Here is a 20,368-nt window from a genome sequence, read left to right on the forward strand (position 1 = left end):
CGTTCTCTTTTAGAACTGCCACTTGGCAACATAAAGAGATATCCACTTGATACAAGACACAAAGGAGGAGACAGCTATTTCTAACAATTGGACACTTACAAACATGAAATAAAAATAAGGAACTCTTTATATATACAAAAGGGGGAACCCCTAAATATATCTTCCAGCCCACCCCCCTCTCGTGATATATTAGCCCCTTCTACTGATCATCAGGAAGGATGCCATTTAACACCAAATGCATTACCACCTTTCACATTTAAGAAGGGATTCTGAACCGAATCTACTATACCTCATCCTCAGGGAAGCTCCACTGGTAGACAGTTTCTAAAAACAATGTGATATTGACCAGTACATTTTCTTAAAACTGGGGCTTTATCACATGAGAATCATACCAGATAAACCATAATCGCTAAGAAGTCTGTATCTGTGCTGAGCTTTGATGCTACAAAGTATTTGCAGTCCTCCAGACAATTATATACAAGTGTATATATTCACATTTATATTCTTTTTTTGTTTCAATCTTTTTTTATTGTATTTTTTGAGATATACATATCTTTACATTTCAAGGGAACATCACATTAAAGTCGGTACATATTATACCACATATTTTCAGACAGTATTAAGATCCATAGTAATGGTTATGGTTCCATGTTGTTCCCATTGTTTCTTAACAGTGAACTGCTGATCCGTAGTCTCAGGTGCGAATTCAAAGTGGATACAGAAGATAAGATAGAAAAAAGGTAGAGTTGGAAGGAGGGGCGAGGAGAGGGTGTGGATGGGAACTTAGTAGAATGATTGGCACTGGGACTAACTCTCCCCTTGCCTACTTATCTTTGGATCCAAGGCTCCCATGTTCGGTAGAACTGATCCGTGGCTTGGTTTAGTTGGGCAGTCACCCTCTCCATGTACATAACTTTGTTTATTCTTTTGTGCACCGTTCCTCTTGATTGGACGTTAATCTTTTTCCACGCCGCAGCTAAGGAACATCTTGCAGCGGTTAGAATGAAAGAGATCAGTTTTTTCATGGGGGACGGGATATTTTCCACTGGTTTGGCCAGCACAAGGGTCAGCGGGTCCCGCGGAATCCTCAGTTCCGTAATCTCTAGGACCACACTCTGGATCATCACCCAAAAGTTCTGTACCACTGGGCATGTCCACCATATCTCCCCTGAGACCACATCCTCTCCAACATAGATCGGGTTGTCCCAGGGAAGATCTGGCTCAGCCTTCTAGGAGTTAGGTACCACTGAAATTGAATCTTGTAAATGTTTTCCTTTGTTATTGTGCAAATTGAAGTCTTAGCTGCTGATTCCCAGAAATCCTACCACTATTTCTACATTTAGGTCTTCGTCCGATTTTAGCATGTAAGAATGGTTTGGTGTATTTACAGTACAGATGACTCTATCCCAATGTATATATCCGATTGCAATCATCTCTGGTAGGTACCTTTTTTACAATACATTTCAAATTTTGATAAGTTAGGGAAACTTCCGTTCTGTGAAATTGACAAGAGAAAGTGCCTAATTTGGAGATATTTAAAGGGGTAAAAATCTTGTGTTTGGTATTTATTTTAGATATCCTGGAAGGACAAAACCCTCCCCTTTTCCACGAAGTCCGCTGCTATTTTAATATCTACATTTTGAAATTGGGTAAATTGCCCCTGGGAGCAGCCCGGGGGGAAGTCCGGGTTGTTGAAAATAGGAGTTAGCAGGGATGTGGAAGTCCTTAATGTATACTTTCCTTTGTTTTTGGACCACATTTTCCACATGCACCTCATCGATCCCAAGTCAAACCGTCCTACCTGTGTCTCCCATGACCCCTGGGACCAGAGAGCTACTGCGAGGGATAGAGGTTTTGCATAGTAGGATTCAATTGCCAACCAGCAGCAGATTGTTGGATCATTACTCCAAATCACTACTTGTTTTAATTGGGCTGCTTGATAATATTTAATAATATCTGGAACTCCAAGGCCTCCCCTTGTTTTTGAGGCTAGCATTACTGATCTAGCAACAGTCTCTTATCTCTCCATATACAGGTGCGCCGACGAGTATTCTAAAACTTGCCTTGGAAAATCTGGGGTTATCACCAACAAGACCCAGGTACATGATGGGTACATGCTGCAACATTTCAGTGAGATTTCTGCAGAGACTAATGGCCCATCGGATTAACACAGCAGGGATCCATGGCAGTCCCATTCAGTATAAATGGGACTGCCAGGGACCCCCGCTGTTAATCCGATGGGCCATTAGTCTGTCTGTAGAAATGTTGCAGCATGTACCCAGTATGTACCTGGGTCTTGTTGGTGATTGCCCCAGATTTGTTTTAGAATACTCGTCAGCACTGCAGTAAATTGAAAGACTCTGCTTTGTATGTTTTTCAGCTCAGGATGAGGTATGCTTATTGGAAGCGTTTGGAAATAGTATAACAATCTTGGGATAATATTCATTTTGGCGGAAATGATTCTTCCCATCCAGGATATTTGGCGTTTATTCCATGCCTGTAGGTCTTTTTTGATTTTATCTAAAAGTGGAGGGTAATTACTTTGATTACAGGGATTTATATGAGCTCGTTATCTTAATTTCTAGATATTTAATGTGGGTAGAGCTCCATTTATAATGAAAGTTTGCTTGCAGCAATTTTAGTTCTGGAAGTGTTAAATTTAGAGCTTCGGATTTATCATTATTAATTTTGTAGCCTGAGACTTTGCCAAATTGATCTAAGGGGAGTTGGAGATTTGAGAGGGATGTCTGTGGAGCCGCTAGGAATAATATAACGTCGTCTGTGAATAGAGATACCGTATAGTTTATTCCGTCGATTGGAATTCCTTGAACATTGACGTTGTCTCTAATTTTGCCTGCTAATGGCTCAATTGATATGGCGGAGAGGTGGCAAGGGGCATCCCTGTCTAGTAACATTTGCAATCTTGACTGGGTCCGAATTTCACCCTGGGAGTTTGACATACGCTGTGAGCTTCTGGTACAGGGCTCTGACGCCCTCCAGAAATGGGCCCTTAAATCCAAATTTTATCATGGTCTGGTCTAGAAATAACCATTTTATTCTATCAAATGCTTTTTCAGTGTCTAAGCTTAGTAGTATCGCTTTTGTATCGGAGGTGCATGTGGTCTATAATGTTTATAATCTTGCGTGTATTGTCCGAGGCCTGTCTGCCCGAGACAAAGCCCACTTGATCAATATGTATTAGTTTTGGTAGGATCGGGTTCAGTCTATTTGCCAGGATTTTGCTATATAACTTTAAATCTGTATTGAGTAATGATATAGGTCTGTAATTTCCACATTGGAGTGGATCTCTCCAATCCTTGTGTATGATGGCTATGTTAGCCATAGACATGGAAATTGGTATCGGATCACCTTGAAAATAAAGGGAAGGGGAAAAGGAAAGGAAAAAACTCTCGCTTCAGCTTAATTAAGAAAATGTGATATTATATTGAACACAAAGGTGCAAAAAGGGGATAAGGAGTAATGGTGAAGACTAGAGAAAGCCCCCCCTTCTACAAGCACTGGATGTATAGTTTGATATTAAAGTGATCACAGATTTCTGGAGGAACAATTATACGTCATACTGTTATACATTAATATCAGTCTCCTCGCTACCTGTTCATTATATACAGGTTTCTTTTAATTTTCACTACTAGTGCTGTACCCAAGGGTTATCAATGATTAACCGTGACCTATTTAGGTCTTATATAGTGTCAGGAGAACCTTCATTCATTACCTAGATATGGAAACAAAAAACCAGCGCACAACGCCAATAGTGAAGTAGGTAAATACAGATATATATTTAAATAGGGGATAATTATTCTGCGTACATCAAATAGGTTAAAATGTGCATTTAGTGTGTATAACACTGGTTACCACTCGGCGACTGCTGGTATGGAAGTCAGATGCTTGCTTCTCTCAGCGGGAACTGTAAGCAGTAGCTACGGAGCAGAACTCTCACCGGAACTCCTCATCAGACGGTCGACATCTCCAATGGGGGTTTCCCTTAAAACAGCTGGGCTCCGCACTAAGTAGTGACAATCAGAGGGTCCACATATAGTTCTAAATGTACTGGAGCAGCTCGTGAAGCCCCCACAGTTGAAATCACTGCACACGGAGGTAAGCCCGATGCCTACAGGAACAACCTCAGCGTGCCACGCTGCCGCTCCGTCACGGGACGCTGCGTGATGACGTCACAAGAGCAAAGCCAATAGATAAAGCCAATGCAAGTGGCAATAAGCATATAGACCATGAATCATCCAACGCGTTTCGTAGTACTAACTACTTCTTCAGGGAATGATATTGCTATTACCCAGAGGTCTTAAATACCTCTCAAACACATCCCATTGGTCAGCCAATAAGTGCTAGACCAATCATCTGGGATAGGTAATGGTCAATGTGACAGGGGAAGTGTGAGCATTATTTATAAAACAACAACTTTATTAACAATTAAGATAAAATACATCCTAACTAAAAACGGAACATAATATAAATAATTAAAAATATTCTGAAATAGAAGAAACACAATAGTTTTATAAAATAGACACCATAATTAAAATTTATATAAAAAAATCCAGGAATAGAAATAAAGTAGGACAAACAGTGAAAGATGACACTCTCAATGTGGCTTTTATTACAGATTTTAATTCTGTGCATAAGGATATCGAAAAAGTTTTTAATAAACACTGGGGCATTTTGTGCAATGATCCTATTTTGGGATCTCATCTAAGCACTAAACCACGTTTTATCTATAGGAGAGCCAAAAATCTTAAAAACATATTAGCACCTAGCGATGTCTATATAAGTACTGATATTGCACCTCAGAGGAACTGGTTAGGCTCCAAACCTACGGGTAATTATACTTGTGGCAAGTGCTCGATTTGTAAATATCAACACCCTGACAAACATACTTTTTATTCCAAAAGCACCAATGAAGTTTTTAATATTGATGACTTTATTTTATGTACTTCCACACATATTGTATACCTTTTGGAATGTACGTGTGGGTATCAATATGTAGGTAGGACAAAACGCAGCCTTAAGGTTCGAATACAGGAACATGTCAGAAATATTAAGAATGGTTTTGATAAACACAGTGTGTCTAGACATTTTTTAATTTATCATAACAGAGATCCCTCTAGTCTTACTTTTAAGGGGATTCAGTTTATTCCTGTGAACAGAAGAGGCGGGGATAGAGTTAAAACATTATCTTCCAAAGAAACGTACTGGATACATAAATTAGATACCATGTCTCGTAAGGGGTTAAATGACGATGTTGACATCTGGGCATTTTATTAAACACTTAGGCCCTCCTCATACCCCTTGGTTTGGCTACCAGTCCGTGTACTTTTGCTCTCCCTGTTTTGTATTTTTTATATAAATTTTAATTATGGTGTCTATTTTATAAAACTAATATTGTGTTTCTTCTATTTCAGAATATTTTTAATTATTTATATTATGTTCCGTTTTTAGTTAGGATGTATTTTATCTCAATTGTTAATAAAGTTGTTGTTTTATAAATAATGCTCACACTTCCCCTGTCACATTGACCATTACCTATCCCAGATGATTGGTCTAGCACCTATTGGCTGACCAATGGGATGTGTTTGAGAGGTATTTAAGACCTCTGGGTAATGGCAATATCATTCCCTGAAGAAGTAGTTAGTACTACGAAACGCGTTGGATGATTCATGGTCTATATGCTTATTGCCACTTGCATTGGCTTTATCTATTGGCTTTGCTCTTGTTATTACTACCGTTGTGTGTAATTTTGGGCCATTTAGAGACTCTAGTACACTCCTGCTGATCGTATCACTGCTGCGGATACTGTGACGTCATCACGCAGAGTCCCGTGACGGAGCAGCAGCGTGGCACGCTGAGGTTGTTCCTGTAGGCATCGGGCTTACCTCCGTGTGCAGTGATTTCAACTGTGGGGCTTCACGAGCTGCTCCAGTACATTTAGAACTATATGTGGACCCTCTGAGTGTCACTACTTAGTGCGGAGCCCAGCTGTTTTAAGGGAAACCCCCTTTGGAGTTGTCGACCGTCTGATGAGGAGTTCCGGTGAGAGTTCTGCTCCGTAGCTACTGCTTACAGTTCCCGCTGAGAGAAGCAAGCATCTGACTTCCATACCAGCAGTCGCCGAGTGGTAACCAGTGTTATACACACTAAATGCACATTTTAACCTATTTGATGTACGCAGAATAATATTCCCCTATTTAAATATATATCTGTATTTACCTACTTCACTATTGGCGTTGTGCGCTGTTTTTTTGTTTCCATTTCTCTAGTGTGTTGGGGGGTGCTGAGCCACCCCCTGTTTCAATAGCAGCAGACGCCCAAATCATTTAATACACGGTTATGTAATATTTTTCATTATCCTCACTGTGGTTTTTGTGGTTATATTGTGCTACTAATTAGAAGGGGTTTCAGTCACTGCACTGTATCACCTATATTTTAAGGGTTAAATAGTGGCGCACAGTATTATTTTTGTTTTTTCATTACCTAGATATCCCTTGCTTTTCAGATTTTGACATTTATGTACACAGCGTCTTTCTTGTTTTATGTGTTTGATCACCACAGTGATTTATTCACTTTAATACACTTTAGGTGTATTATAATTCACATTGTAACTTAATATATATTTTCTTTTGATGTGTAGGAGTGGAAGCGGATTATTACGTCCCTGGCTCTTTTGGGGTCCGCCGATTTCTGGCCCAGGGTCCTGTGCGCACGGTCCAGCTCCAACTGATCCGGCATAAACTCAGGGACCAGATTAGTGAAAAGTTCTTTCAGATAGGGCTGCAATTGGCTCGGCTCAACAGACTATGGAATGTACCGCACACGGAGATTTTGATGGCGGTCCCTATTCTCCCGTTCCTCCGCATTTTCTTTTAGGGCCCGAATTTCACAGTTTAGTCTATTTATTTCATCCTCCGCAAGCGAGTAAGACTGCTCAACGTCCTCTACCTTTTTCTGGATAGTATCTGTTTTCTCCTTTAGGGTGTTAATTTCAGTCTTGAGCTCTGTAATAGCTTTGGCCAGATCTTCCTGGAACCCCGCACGCATTCTTGTGAATAATTCTTCCAGGTATGCTTTTGTAATGTCTGGCTGTATTTTTTGTACCTCCTGCTCAGAGATGCGTTCGGGTCTTTCCGAGGTGCCTGCCGCGCCGTGCGTCGGGCCGCCATCTTTGCTCATGTCGGCTCTAGCAGGGGGTTTGTTCACCGGTCTGAAAAAGCTGCTCACTCTTTGCTGGGCAGGGGCTTTTGCCTTCCTGCTCATAGCCCGGGGGGGGGGGGGGGGGGGGGCTCCGCTATATCCCCCCTGCTTTATGTGTGATTCCCAGCCCGATTGGTGCTGTTATGGTAAGTTCTTAGGCACCCTTGTGTGGTGCTGGTGCCTCCACGGGGTGCCCTCCCAAGATGGCCGCTTCCTCTCCCTTCACCACGCTACTGGGGTCTATGTCTCCCTTCACTGCGTTCTTCCCCCCCGGCAGGGCTCTGGGTCAGGTTATTACCTATTATTGTTTCTCCCGCCTTCCTGGGGGTGGGGGGGTGGGGGAGATGGACTCGTATCGGGGGGGGCTCCGTTCGGGTCTTTCCTCGCGGCCTCAGGCGGTCGCAGCGGGTGCTCCTCGCACTCCACAGGGGGGCGGGGGTCCGTTCCCGGTCACCGCCGACTCTTCGCTCCTCCCGACTCCTCAGGGCTCTCAGCGTCTCACCGCCTCTCCTCTCCGGTCTCTCCACAAGGCTTGAACACTGCGGGCTGCAGAGGGGGAGGTCCCGCGCCAGGGGCAGGGGCTCACCGGTGGTCTCCGACGCTGCTCTCCGGAACGCCGGAACCAGCTACTCCAGAGCCCAGCACGACACCGGAACCAAGCCGTAGGATGTACACTAAGGTACTCTTTGCTTTTCCTGGCGATTTTTATTGCTTGTTTATACTTTTTTGTGGCTATTCATGCGGAGGGCTCGGGAGCTTTTTCCTCAAGCCTCTATTCCTCTCGACGTTACCGGAAGTCTCCCCACTTAATATATTTTTTACTTTAATATCATTAAAATTTATTTTAACTTAAAAACCATATCAAACTATACATCGAGTGCTTGTAGAAGGGTGTGCTTTCTCTAGTCTTCACTATCGGATCACCTCCCAGAAAGGAGTTGAAAGTTTCCAAAACATACAGGGACAGGATCGCCTGAAAATTTTAGTAGTATAAGTTGGTAAAACCATCTGGGCCCAGTGTCTTAGCAACCTTTAAAGATTTAATCGCTTCTGCTAGCTCTTCCTGAGATGTTCTTATTCAGGGACTGTAAATCCTACTCCGAAAGTGAGGGGAGATTACATGGTTTTAAATACTGCGAGATTGCCTCAGCATTTTTTTGGCTTTCTTTTGGGGATTCTAAGTTATAAAGTTTGGAGTCAAAATTTATGAATTACTGCGCTATTTTTGTTTCATTGTATAAGATTTGTCCAGATTTGGATCTAATTGACGAGATCTGGGATTTAACTTTGAGACTTCGACTAGCTACCCGACTAGCACCCTCTCTATCCACCTTTAAGACCTACCTTAAGACACACTTGCTTAAAGAAGCATGTGAATAGCACTGTGAACATTCTGAACACATGATACATAAAGCTTGGCCCCCTGCAGACGCACTTACCAGAACTCCCTCCTCCTGTCTCTGTACGTTCTCCCTACCTACCAATTAGATTGTAAGCTCCTCGGGGCAGGGACTCATCTTCCTTAATGTTATGTTTATGTCTAAAGCACTTATTCCCATGATCTGTTATTTATATTATCTGTTATTTATTCGATTACCACATGTATTACTACTGTGAAGCGCTATGTACATTAATGGCGCTATATAAATAAAGACATACAATACAATACCTCTTAATTTGCAGCCTAGCAACCTGTCAGCTTTATTGCCCTTATCATAGTAGCGTTGATTAGTCCACCGCAATGCTCTCTCTACCTCTTCAAGTTGGAAATGTTTGATCTCCATTCTTGCTTTTTCTAAAATGTAATGAATTTTTTTTGAGGGATTGTTTGTATGTTGCTGTTCTAATTTAATAATTTTGTCCGTGATTTCTTTGTATTGTTCCAGCTTGTTTTTTTCCCCTGTAAGAGGCTATGGATATGAAATCTCCTCTAATTGATGCTTTGTGGGCTTCCCACAATTTTGCGGGTTCTGAGACTGAGCCCTTATTTATTGAAAAGTAGTCAGATAATTTTTGCTAAATTGTGCTCTCTACTTCAGGGAGATTCAATAGAGAATCATTTCATTTCCATTTGTATGAATTGTTTTTTTTTTTACAAATGGTAGACAGAGAGTCAAATCGATAGGGGCATGGTCTGACCAGGTTATTGGGCCTATGTTTGACTGGGAGGATGCCTGAAGAATATTTTTGGTACCCAAAAAATAATCAATCCTTGAGTAGGTCTGGTGTGGTGTTGAGAAAAAAGTAAAGTCCCGCTGACCCCGGTGCTGTGCCCTCCGGATATCCACAAGACAAAAGTCCTTTATCAGTTCTTTAAATTTTTTTGCCGTTTTTGAACTTGGTTGGAATGTTTGGAACCTGGGGTGGAGGATTTATCCTGATCTGGGGAGCATACCAAGTTCATGTCTCCCGCTATTATTAGGGAGGAGAGGGATAGTTTTTCCAACGACTCTAGACAGCTACTCCTCTCTTTTTACTAGGAAATTATGCAAAAAATGATTGGGGGAACATGTTTTGGAACGTGTTTGGGGGTGTGGGAGAATTAAAATGGGTTTCTTGAATAAACAATATGTCTGCATTAGTTTTTTTTTTAAATCTTGCAGTGCTAGCCTCCTTTTCCTGATTGAGTTCAGGCCCTAAACATTCAGAGATACCAGTTTTATTGATGTTGGGTTTGACATGGTGTTTTTGTTTTTTAATTGGAGAAGGAGACCTTCCACTTTCCCAAGGTGGGGGTCTTGGTTTGTCTCACAGTTTTGTAAACCTAAAAATATTTGTTTCTTTAGTGTATAGTCTGGGGGGTCCACAGAATCCAGGGGGTAGGAAGGGGGGGAGTGGGAACAGACAGACAAGAAGAAAAAATGAGAGAAAGTAAGAGTGGGCCCATTAATAGCCCTAGTGTGGTAACCTTAAACACCATAGTGTCAAGGTATGCGGGCAAGATGCCCTTGGGCGAAATCCCTGGACACCGAGTCTGGGGACAACCAGCGTAGGGGATAGAGAACCCTCCTTAATTGTATATAACATCCACAAATTTCAACAAAAACAACACTTCAACCAAGGCATAAACATTTTTTGTTCTTGCATTTTTGGTGACTTGAACTCTTTCATTATTTTCCATCTGGAGAGAACTGTAAGGGCGATACGGGGAAGAGGGGGAGGTAGGAAAAGGAAGGGGGGAATGAGCAGGAAGGGGAAGAGGGAGGGACAATGGGGCAAGGAGGGGTAGCGGTGGTGGGGAGGAGGTATTGGTGACGGGGGTAAGCGGGGGGGGGGAGGTGGAAGGAAAGGGAGGGTGGTGAGGGGAGGGGGTGGTAGTAGGTATCAGTTTGTACTTAGCAGGTGAGGCATAATAGATATATAGCCTGTATTGCTAATGTTTTGGATGGTTCAATTCCTTTATTAAGACATCGCTATACTCCCAATCTTTAAACGATCAGTTTCTTGGCTTTGATTTGGGAAAAGCGATGCCTGTCTCTCAATTGTATTTTTAGTGCATCTGGGGGGGGGGTAGAGGGGGGAAAAGGGGGGGATTTGGAGGTGGGGGAGGGCATGGGGGGAATCATGAGACCCTCTGCACATTCAGTTATACAGAGCATTGATTAAAACTTATAGACATTGCCTTACATGCTTACATTTGGTTCAGACACATAGTGATGCATATAAACATTATAATTTTTTGCTGACATTTTGGGTGTTACCCTTTGTACCTTATAATATATCTAGTTCATCTATCTCTCTACTCCTAGATCCCCTGCCCAAGTTAGATCCTGAAGGGCAGTGTCCTCTTGGTACTTCATTTTCCAACGCTAGGGGGAAGGGAAAGGGACGTGAAGGGAAGGGGGGGGGGAAGGGTTGGGGATGGGAGGGCTTGAGTGTGTATGGGAACAGAAAAAATCCATCTGTATAGCTCAAAGGTACACACACCAAATTGGCTGGTTTAGCCTGATATTAACCTTTTAATGGGTATAACAGGAGTAAAACCCAAAGGAAGAGAGAGTTGGAGGAGTTACTGGTAGCAAACCTGTATATAAGTATTTGTGTGCAGCTGCATAGAAACACAGTACAGGCATAGCAGGAATAGGATATTCAGCGCTCGTGCTGCAGATGTAATGGTTGGAATAATCCCTGTGCTGCACGTGCATGGAGCGTCTCCCCAGAGGCTCCCACTTCAGAGGTGATCCCCCCTCAAGAGGGGGGAGGGCACCCTGAGAAGAAAATGAAAGAAAATAGCACAGAAGCGCACAAGGGATGGAGTTAATAACAGTATTTTAATAAAACAAACACATAAATGACTGAGAGGATCCAACCCCTTCTCAGCTCAAAAGATGAAGGTAAAAGTAAAATGCCCAGAAATTAATGCCATACATATGGTCTCTTTAACATAAAATATCTAGGAAAAATACATCACATACAACAAAAAACATTCAATGTAAAAATGAACATGGAAAGTACTGACAGCCCAAGGGGATTTAGATAAAAACCACCATAGAGGACTAAATACCCGCTGACAGGGGGAGACGGACACTTACACTAGGGCAAAGGTGGGGGTCCACAGCTGACCGCACAAGATCCGGATCGCGGCACCTGGGAAGATAGAACAGCCACCACTAGAGCCTCAGGCAGGCTCCGTCTCAGCCTCTCAGCAAACACGCGCAGGATGACCTGTCGTGACCTCTACGCGTTTCGCACCACGTGCTTCGTCCTGACGAGCCTGAGGCTCTAGTGGTGGCTGTTCTATCTTCCCAGGTGCCGCGATCCGGATCTTGTGCGGTCAGCTGTGGACCCCCACCTTTGCCCTAGTGTAAGTGTCCGTCTCCCCCTGTCAGCGGGTATTTAGTCCTCTATGGTGGTTTTTATCTAAATCCCCTTGGGCTGTCAGTACTTTCCATGTTCATTTTTACATTGAATGTTTTTTGTTGTATGTGATGTATTTTTCCTAGATATTTTATGTTAAAGAGACCATATGTATGGCATTAATTTCTGGGCATTTTACTTTTACCTTCATCTTTTGAGCTGAGAAGGGGTTGGATCCTCTCAGTCATTTATGTGTTTGTTTTATTAAAATACTGTTATTAACTCCATCCCTTGTGCGCTTCTGTGCTATTTTCTTTCACAGTACAGGCATACCCCGCATTAACGTACGCAATGGGACCGGAGCATGTATGTAAAGCGAAAATGTACTTAAAGTGAAGCACTTCCTTTTTTCCACTTATCGATGCATGTACTGTACTGTAATCATCATATACGTGCATAACTGATGTAAATAACCGATGTGTAACAGCCTCTATAGTCTCCCCGCTTGCGCACAGCTTCGGTACAGGTAGGGAGCCGGTATTGCTGTTCATGACGTGCTGACAGGCGCATGCGCGAGTTGCCGTTTGCCTATTGGGCGGTATGTACTTACTCGCGAGTGTACTTAAAGTGAGTGTCCTTAAAGCGGGGTATGCCTGTATTGTTGGATCGGTATGGAGTTTCACTTTACTCACGATTGATACCGTCCTTTTCTATTCTCACTCTCTCTCCTGGCGTCGCGTTGCACCTGGGTAGGTGATTGGCGTAACTCCACGGCGCGGTCACGATCCGGAGCTCAAGTAGAAAAAAATGAAGATCGATGCAGCAGCCACTCCTATAAACTGAGACTCACCAGGAAAATTTAAAAAGCAAAAAAACTTTATTGAACTAGATAAAAACGGATACTAAGAGACAAAAATAGAGAGTCCTCCTCCCACGCGTTTTGGGCATAGACTGCCCTTTCTAAGGAGTGCATGGGAGGAGGACTCTTTTTTTGTCTGGTCTTGAGTATCCGTTTTTATGTAGTTCAATAAAGTTTTTTTGCTTTTAAATTTTTCCTGGTGAGTCTCAGTAATCCTGTAGAGTTGGAGGGTATTTGGCCTTCCAACGTTCTTCTCGGTTTTCTGGGACATTTAGACCAATAGACTTGAGGAACAGATGCGTTTCTTCCGGTCTAGATATAGACTTATAAATCCTGTTTCTCTGGACAATAAGTTTAAATGGGAAGCCCCAGCTATATCGTATGTTATGATCTTTCAGGAGCTGAGTAAGGGGCCTCATTTCGCTGCGAATTTTAATAGTAGCTTTAGACAAATCGCGGAATATCTGTAGAGATTCTTGTTTGTATTGTAGGTCCTTTATTGCCCTGCTTGCAAACATTATCCGTTCTTTGGTTGTATATGAGTGAAACCTCACAACAACATCCCTTCTTTTCCTAGAGTCTTCTGATCTGGGTCCCAGCATCCGGTGAGCACGGTCTATTTCCAGTTCTTGGGTGCTCAGATCTAGTACCAGAAGGAGGAAGAGATTACACAGATATGTGCGAAGACAGTCAGCTGTGATTGTCTCCAGAAAATTTCTGACCCGCAGGTTCTGCCAGCGTTATCGGTTCTTCTGATCATCCAGGTAATCCTTCAGTGCGTTGATTTCATGTCCAAGCCTATTTATTTCATCCTCTGCTGATGATTGGGTTTGTAGGATATCCTACATTTTGACTTCTATGCCTTCAGTTCTTTCTGATAAACTGTTTATATCTGACTTAAGGCTATTAATAGCTGCGCTCAGGTCCTCTTGGAAACTGTGTCGCATTCGCAGGAATAGCTTCTCCATATTCTCTACGGACAGTTCTCTGCCTACCATGCTGTCCTGCTGTTTGTGTGGCTTCCCTCAGACCAACTCCGCTAGCACGCATGCTGCGACATCATCCTGTGAGTCCGGATTAGGCTCTAAGGCACGTCGCGTTGACTGGGACACATCCTGAGTTTGGGTCCTTTTTGGTTTCCCAGCCATCGCTGCTTCCTTTGTAGGTTTTTCCTCTAATTGGGATTTGTTTTGCGGGAAATGCTCTTTCTACTGAGATTCAAATCGGAGGGTCTCATGAGTTCCTCCCCTAGGCGGCCATCCTCGGTGCTGACACCGGAAGTCTCACTGATTTAAACATATTAAATTAAATGAAGTCCACTTTTTAGTCTCTGTTTTTGTCAGTGTAACGCCTGTATGCCCGCAGACCTGGCCAGTCCCCAGTACTGAGGTGGGTAAGGTTATAACACGCACCCACAGCAGTGAGGGCGTGCCCGGAGTGTGGTAATGCGTTGCCGGGCCTGTTGAGAAAGGGTTAACGTATACTTGCAACGTCCAGGATGCCAGAGTTTGGATAGTAATGTCCGTGTGCCAGAGTTCAGGGGTTATAGAGAGCAGCGTGGTGATGTCTGTAAGCCAGTGTTCAAGGATTGGAGAAGGCAGCGTAGTAGTATCCGAATGCAGGGTTCAAGGGCAGGAGAAAGCAGGGTAATCCAATTCAAAGCAGAGTTCAAGCCAGGGAGATCCAAAGGTAAGCAGGGACAGGAACCAGCGCTGAAAGAGAAGGCAGAGCCAAGCATAGAGACTGCACACACAGGGGTCACAAGAAGCTATGTAGAGCAATGAGCTAGATGACAGACAGGGATTATAAAGGAGGGAGCTACAATGGGAGAGGAAGGAGGAGCAGAGGGTTGAGTATGAGGTTGCAGGGATAGGTCAGAAGGAGCAAGGGAGGAGACAGGTGAATCACACAGGGACATGGCTTGTACGCTACGGGAGGCGGAGCCAGGGCTCTGGGAAGGCCTATACCTGGAGCGTGTGCGCGCGCCCTCTGTAAGGGTTGGATGCGCGTGCACAGTGTGTGCCAGGGAGAGCGAGGAGCGTCGCGCCGCGGGGGCGCTCAACAAGGAAGGCGAGAGAGCAGAAGAAGCGACCGAAGGAGGTAATCTGGCAGGTGGGGGAATAGAGGGACGCCGCGAGCTGTGAGTGCAGCGGAGGGGATCGGGTGCCTGGAGAGATGTGCGCAACTCGCGGGGAACACGCGTGACAGCTGGACGCGCGTCCGGGCACGCCACAGAGGAATGGGTGCGGGAGGAAGAAGGGACAGATGAACGAGGAGGTGAGGGAGGAAGGTCAGAGGCAGAGGGAGCAGGGATGACGGGGAGACATTGGGAAGCACGAATCCCCTGAACCGTCACAGTCAGTGGTGGATACAGATTTTTTAAAAATCTTCTTTAGTTGTAAAATGGGAGGGAAAAAAAAATGATCAGCAGTACTGCCGCTCCTAATCCGGACCAAAACTAACCAGCATAAGAATATAAAAATAATTTAATAAACTACATAAAACGGATACATCCACAGACAAAAAAAAGAGAACCACCTCCCACGCGTTTCAACCGAAATGGTCTTTCTCCGGCTCCTGGAGTGGGAGTTTCCTATTGTGTAGGAGCCGACAGGAGACAAGCCGCAAGCTGTCCAGACACTGCCAGAGCCAAACCGGCAGTGACGTCAGACGCTTAGACTCGCAAGGATGCGACTGAGCTAAGATGACAGAGTGCTGCACACTGAGAGCTGTGGACAGACTCAGAATCATCAGATATCTGCGAGGGGCAGGATGGTGAGCTGGTGCAGTGTGTGACTTCTCCGTTACACCATTGTGGTGTTATGAGCCCATTTTTATCTGTTTTATTGTAAGTGCACAATTTATATTTTAAAGATAAACATTACTTTATTTAGTTGATCTGTGCTATGTAGTTCTTTTCTCCATTCTCTATTGGGGTAGTTTCCTCTGAGTACTGTGGACTCTGCTGACCAGCCTGTTTTGGAGAGATTGCCACCGAATACATACTGCCTTTGACCTTACCAACTTGGGAGAGACTGCTACCCTTTACATAATGCTTTTGATTATCTTACAGTTTGTAAGTAGGCCTTCTATAAGAGCCAAGATCATGACTGAAATCACTTTATTGGTTTATCACTTCTACACTTAGATTTTCTATGTGTTCTTTGTTCCCCTTACATGCTCCTCCTGGATTTTGAGAATCTAACAGTATTACTATAATGCATACTGTAGTTTGGTAAGTAAGGTTATCCAGATAATTTCAACACTTTGTTTAACGTGCGTTTTCAGATTGTTTTTTAAGTTAGTAAGAAAAGGTGCTTGGTGGACCCAGAGGGAAAGAGTTCCCGAGGTAGGGTACAACATGTGAGAGGGTTGTGCTGTAGGTGTGGGAGTGCTATAGTGAAATGGCGGGTTGAGAGTTTGCCTTAGCAATGTGTATAGAGCGAGTAGGGGTATAGTGATAGATTGAATCTGTGATATAGGGTGAGGCAGATAAGTGGAGAGCCTTGAAAGAGAATAATTTTGTAATAAATGTGGAGTTTAGCAGGAAGCCAACGGAGTTTTCTCAGGAGCAGAGAAGCAGAGACTGATCAAGAGGAGAGTTAGATTGAGTCCGCAGTGTAGGCGCGCCTAGCGATCTGTGGACTACAAATCCTCGCAACGGGGAGACGTTGCTGATGACATCACGGAGCTGGTTCGCCCTCATTGGGGCGAACTTCTCACGTGACCCGGGCGTCGCGCTACAAAATCAAATTATTTTTTTTGCAATGATGTGTGCCAATTCAGAGATGCTTACATCGTTTGTTTCAGTTATTGTTCTGCCACAACAGCATTATATGAATTTATTTCATATTTGCAAATGGCAAGGCATACCATTTTATTTTTTTTGCATCATATATTAGGGTTACTAAAAACAAAACTAATGTCCCCTAATTAATGAAAAAAGGCTACTCGAAGTACGGAGTAAACAGAACGCATGCATTATTTTTCATTTACAAAGCTAAATTAATTGTATAATTGATCTGTCCTTGTCTTTCATCTTTACCAAGTGGCTAAGATATTGTTAATAAAATACTTACATGTACCAGATGAGAGAATTCATTTACAAGACTATTCAGATCAACTAAATCCTAATGTGGGGGAAGAAAAAAGAAATGTTAATTACACTTCTTATAATCTGTAATAAAACACACAAACAGCATCAGGACATGTTGTAATATACCTTTTCCAAAGTATCCCATGATTCTGCAGCATTCTGATCTTGAGGAATTTCTGGGTAGGCCGAATACATCTGAATAGAATGTTGGTCATTGCTTTCAGGATCACTTCTACAAAAAGACCCTACTGGAAAACACAATTTTCTGTTACTACTTTTCCTGTGAACACCTCTGCATGTCACCTCTATGATAAAGTCAGTATGATGACCAGACCAAAGTTGCATTTTTGGTGCTCTTATGCAAGTAGTATGTATGCATGTATATATGCATGCATGTATGTACGTAGCATTTCATAGCTGTAATACACATAGCATCATAATTGTCAACACTATTGGGGAGACAAGTGCTGCATGTATTAGCTTTTCAATATTTTAGCACCGATATCATTTTTGCTAATTAGTAACATTTTTAGCCAAATTCTAAAAAGTAACAAAGTACTATCCTAAATAAGATTGTGGTGAAATTAATCTCACATTTACTATGTGGTAATGAAAACAGATTGGAATACATTTATGTGAAATGAATTAAACCAGTGCTTTCCAGTGCTCATCTGTCACAAAATACCTACTAGGATCTCTGTTAGTAGGGGGTCACATAATAATATTGACTATAAGAGGCAGAATAAATCCAAATCGATGTTGATGCAGTTTTCTATCGTAAAACAAGTTTGTGCTTCTCAGATGATGCTCAAATATGGCGGAACATCTCCATATTAAACTTAGAGCCACTTGGTTACCAATTTCCTGCTTGTCTACCAGACAAATCAATAAATAACAGCAGCAGTTTCCAAAGGTTGCATGCATGTATAGAGCATATAATTTTATCCACCTACAAAACATTTTTAAACGCATATACTGCACCGACACACTTTATTCGAGCAAATACCCAGTATGTACCTGGCAGATACCTGGAATGCGCCGCTCCTCACCTCTGGCAAGCCCCGTTGCGTTTGCCTTCCCAGCCTGGGTTCATGCCTGGCTGACGGGCGGCTGATCTGTTAAATGATAATGATTAGGATTTAATAGGCTGCAATGCTTCGCGTGTCTACCAGATGGCAAAAATTCATGAATTGTAATGCAGTATATATATATATACTGTGCAGTATTGCAGCCAGAGGGAATAAAATGCTTCAATCCCTGCTTGGAAAATACCTCAATGCACTCGGGCAGAAAACAGTCACAAACCTCAATACACCCGGGTATACCCGAATTCGTGGGACTAGCCGAGCTCGAATAAAGTGTGTCGCCAGTGTACCTGTAATGAGAAATCTCCACTTTACATCTGTCGACCGATATTTGCATGTTTAGCCTTAAAACGGTACATGAAGGACCACATTTAAAATGCATAACTTGAATACAACCTGCGGTTCCAACAAAGTTAAGATCCATTTTATGGTTATCATTAACTTTAATGCAGTAGGTCCAAAACAATCTTTCCCCCCAATTTTGTTCTCAAGAATAAATATGGGGAGGAAAAAGGAACGCAAAACAATCTGCTTACAACCTAGAAACATCTACTGCAAGAAAATACTTTTTGCAGAAAGGTACCATGTGTTAGAAGGCAATGATAGTTGAAAGAACACAAATTAACATCCCTACCTTCACAACATATCTGTATATGTTGGTGCTAGATTATGCTATACTTACATTTATGAATAGGATCTATAAGGGGCCAGGAATGCATGGAGATATCTCTATCGTTATACAGTGAAATTTGGAAATTTAAATTTTCCCAGCAGAGATGTTTTCAAATTGCATAGCACCTTCATGCAATGTATCAAATTTCCATAGAAACAGCAAATCAGAGGAATAGTGAATCTGAAAATATTACAAATCACTAATTTCACAGTATTGTCATTACTAGTGAGATGCTGTGTGTCAGTGGAAAATGAAAACTATCATTAAGTGTTGTAGACCGACATGTAAGGATCCAGCAATTATAACCGGTATAGCAGTCCAAGGCAAACTATTTCACAGCAGCAGTTTCCAGCTCCAGAAGAATTAGTTATGAGCAACAGTTGATGCAAAGACATTACTCATAGAGAGCCTTGCGGCTACATACAAGTCTGACAACAGCAGAACACAGAGCTCTGTAACAATGCAGTTTCAACAGGGTTGCAAGCCTAGGTCACTGACAAGTTGAGGCCCAATTTGTTACTTTGTCAGATTAATTGGACAATAAGTCCACACCGAGTCCCATGTCACGGAAATTGACCACATTCAAATTCAGAACAGGGCACTTACCTGCTTCTGCAGTATACATGCCATCATAGAGATAAGCCATCCTGTTCCAGCATAGTAGCTTAAGGCTGCACTTATAGTGCCCGGCGACGTGACGTTGCGCCAAAACAAATATATAGATTCCGTCACATGCGCTTATAGTAAGCGCGATGACGACGGAGCGACAAAACATTTGGAAGCCAGTGAAATTAGATTTTTGACTGTCTCTACACCAATCACAGAGCGCCTATTGCACTCTGCCCATCCTCTTCGTGACGTCACTGGCCATGTCACCAGCGATGTCGCTCAAAACTAAAGTGCAACTTTCGCCAGTGGCGACAGCGACGTCATCGGTCACGTCGCTGGCACTATAAACGCAGCCTAAGAACGCTTTACGCAGAGGATCTGAATACACCATGTAGATCATAGAGATCACAGACTGGTATAATGCTTTTGAAATACTGTTCTAGGCAGCACCAGCGTGGTCTGTTCCCATACTGGTGGCCCCATAAAGCTCAACACTGTCGTAGCATCAATAACTGCAAGCAGAGGGCCTTGATTACCACTGAATACCATGAATGTAGGGGAGCATTAAGTTTAGCACAATGGCTAGGAAAGTAGACACCTGCTTGCTTTACATTGGCCAAACAAAACATTATTTTGACATTGCGGGACTTCAGGAATGTTTTTCTTAGCCCAATAATTGGAAAGTCTGAAGACTGTTTACCAGGAAAATACCAAACCCTGTGAGGAGAACCTACCCACTTGATCAATAGTACAAAAATTACTTCTGTGAGGAGGGGAGCAGTGAGCCTCATTGAAAATTAGGTCCTACCTCCAACTGGATGAGGTTTAATCCCTATATGCTTGCACTGGCATAAGAGTTGCATAAGAGAGACAATTGGTTCTCTGAGATTGGTCCCAGACTTCCGCACGTAACGTCAGTCGAGGTTGTACAGTTCGCATCACTTACAGCTTCTGACAGTTCAGAGGCGGGACGTCTCTGTTCTGGCTTCTGTATTCACTACTTCTCGTCTCACTGGTGTCTCTTTTGCACT

General features: G+C 43.0%; 1 protein-coding gene across 1 annotated transcript in view; it reads right to left on the reverse strand.

The window, feature by feature from the left end:
• The window catches only part of STX17 (syntaxin 17), a 142,876-nt gene that overhangs the window by 11,238 nt on the left and 111,270 nt on the right, over positions 1-20,368 (reverse strand). The window contains 2 exon segments of the mRNA XM_075586409.1: positions 16,954-17,004; positions 17,097-17,218. Coding sequence (XP_075442524.1) covers positions 16,954-17,004; positions 17,097-17,218 — 173 coding nt within the window.

This window comes from Ascaphus truei, chromosome 2 (genome assembly GCF_040206685.1).
Source record: "Ascaphus truei isolate aAscTru1 chromosome 2, aAscTru1.hap1, whole genome shotgun sequence".
NCBI lineage: Eukaryota > Metazoa > Chordata > Amphibia > Anura > Ascaphidae > Ascaphus > Ascaphus truei.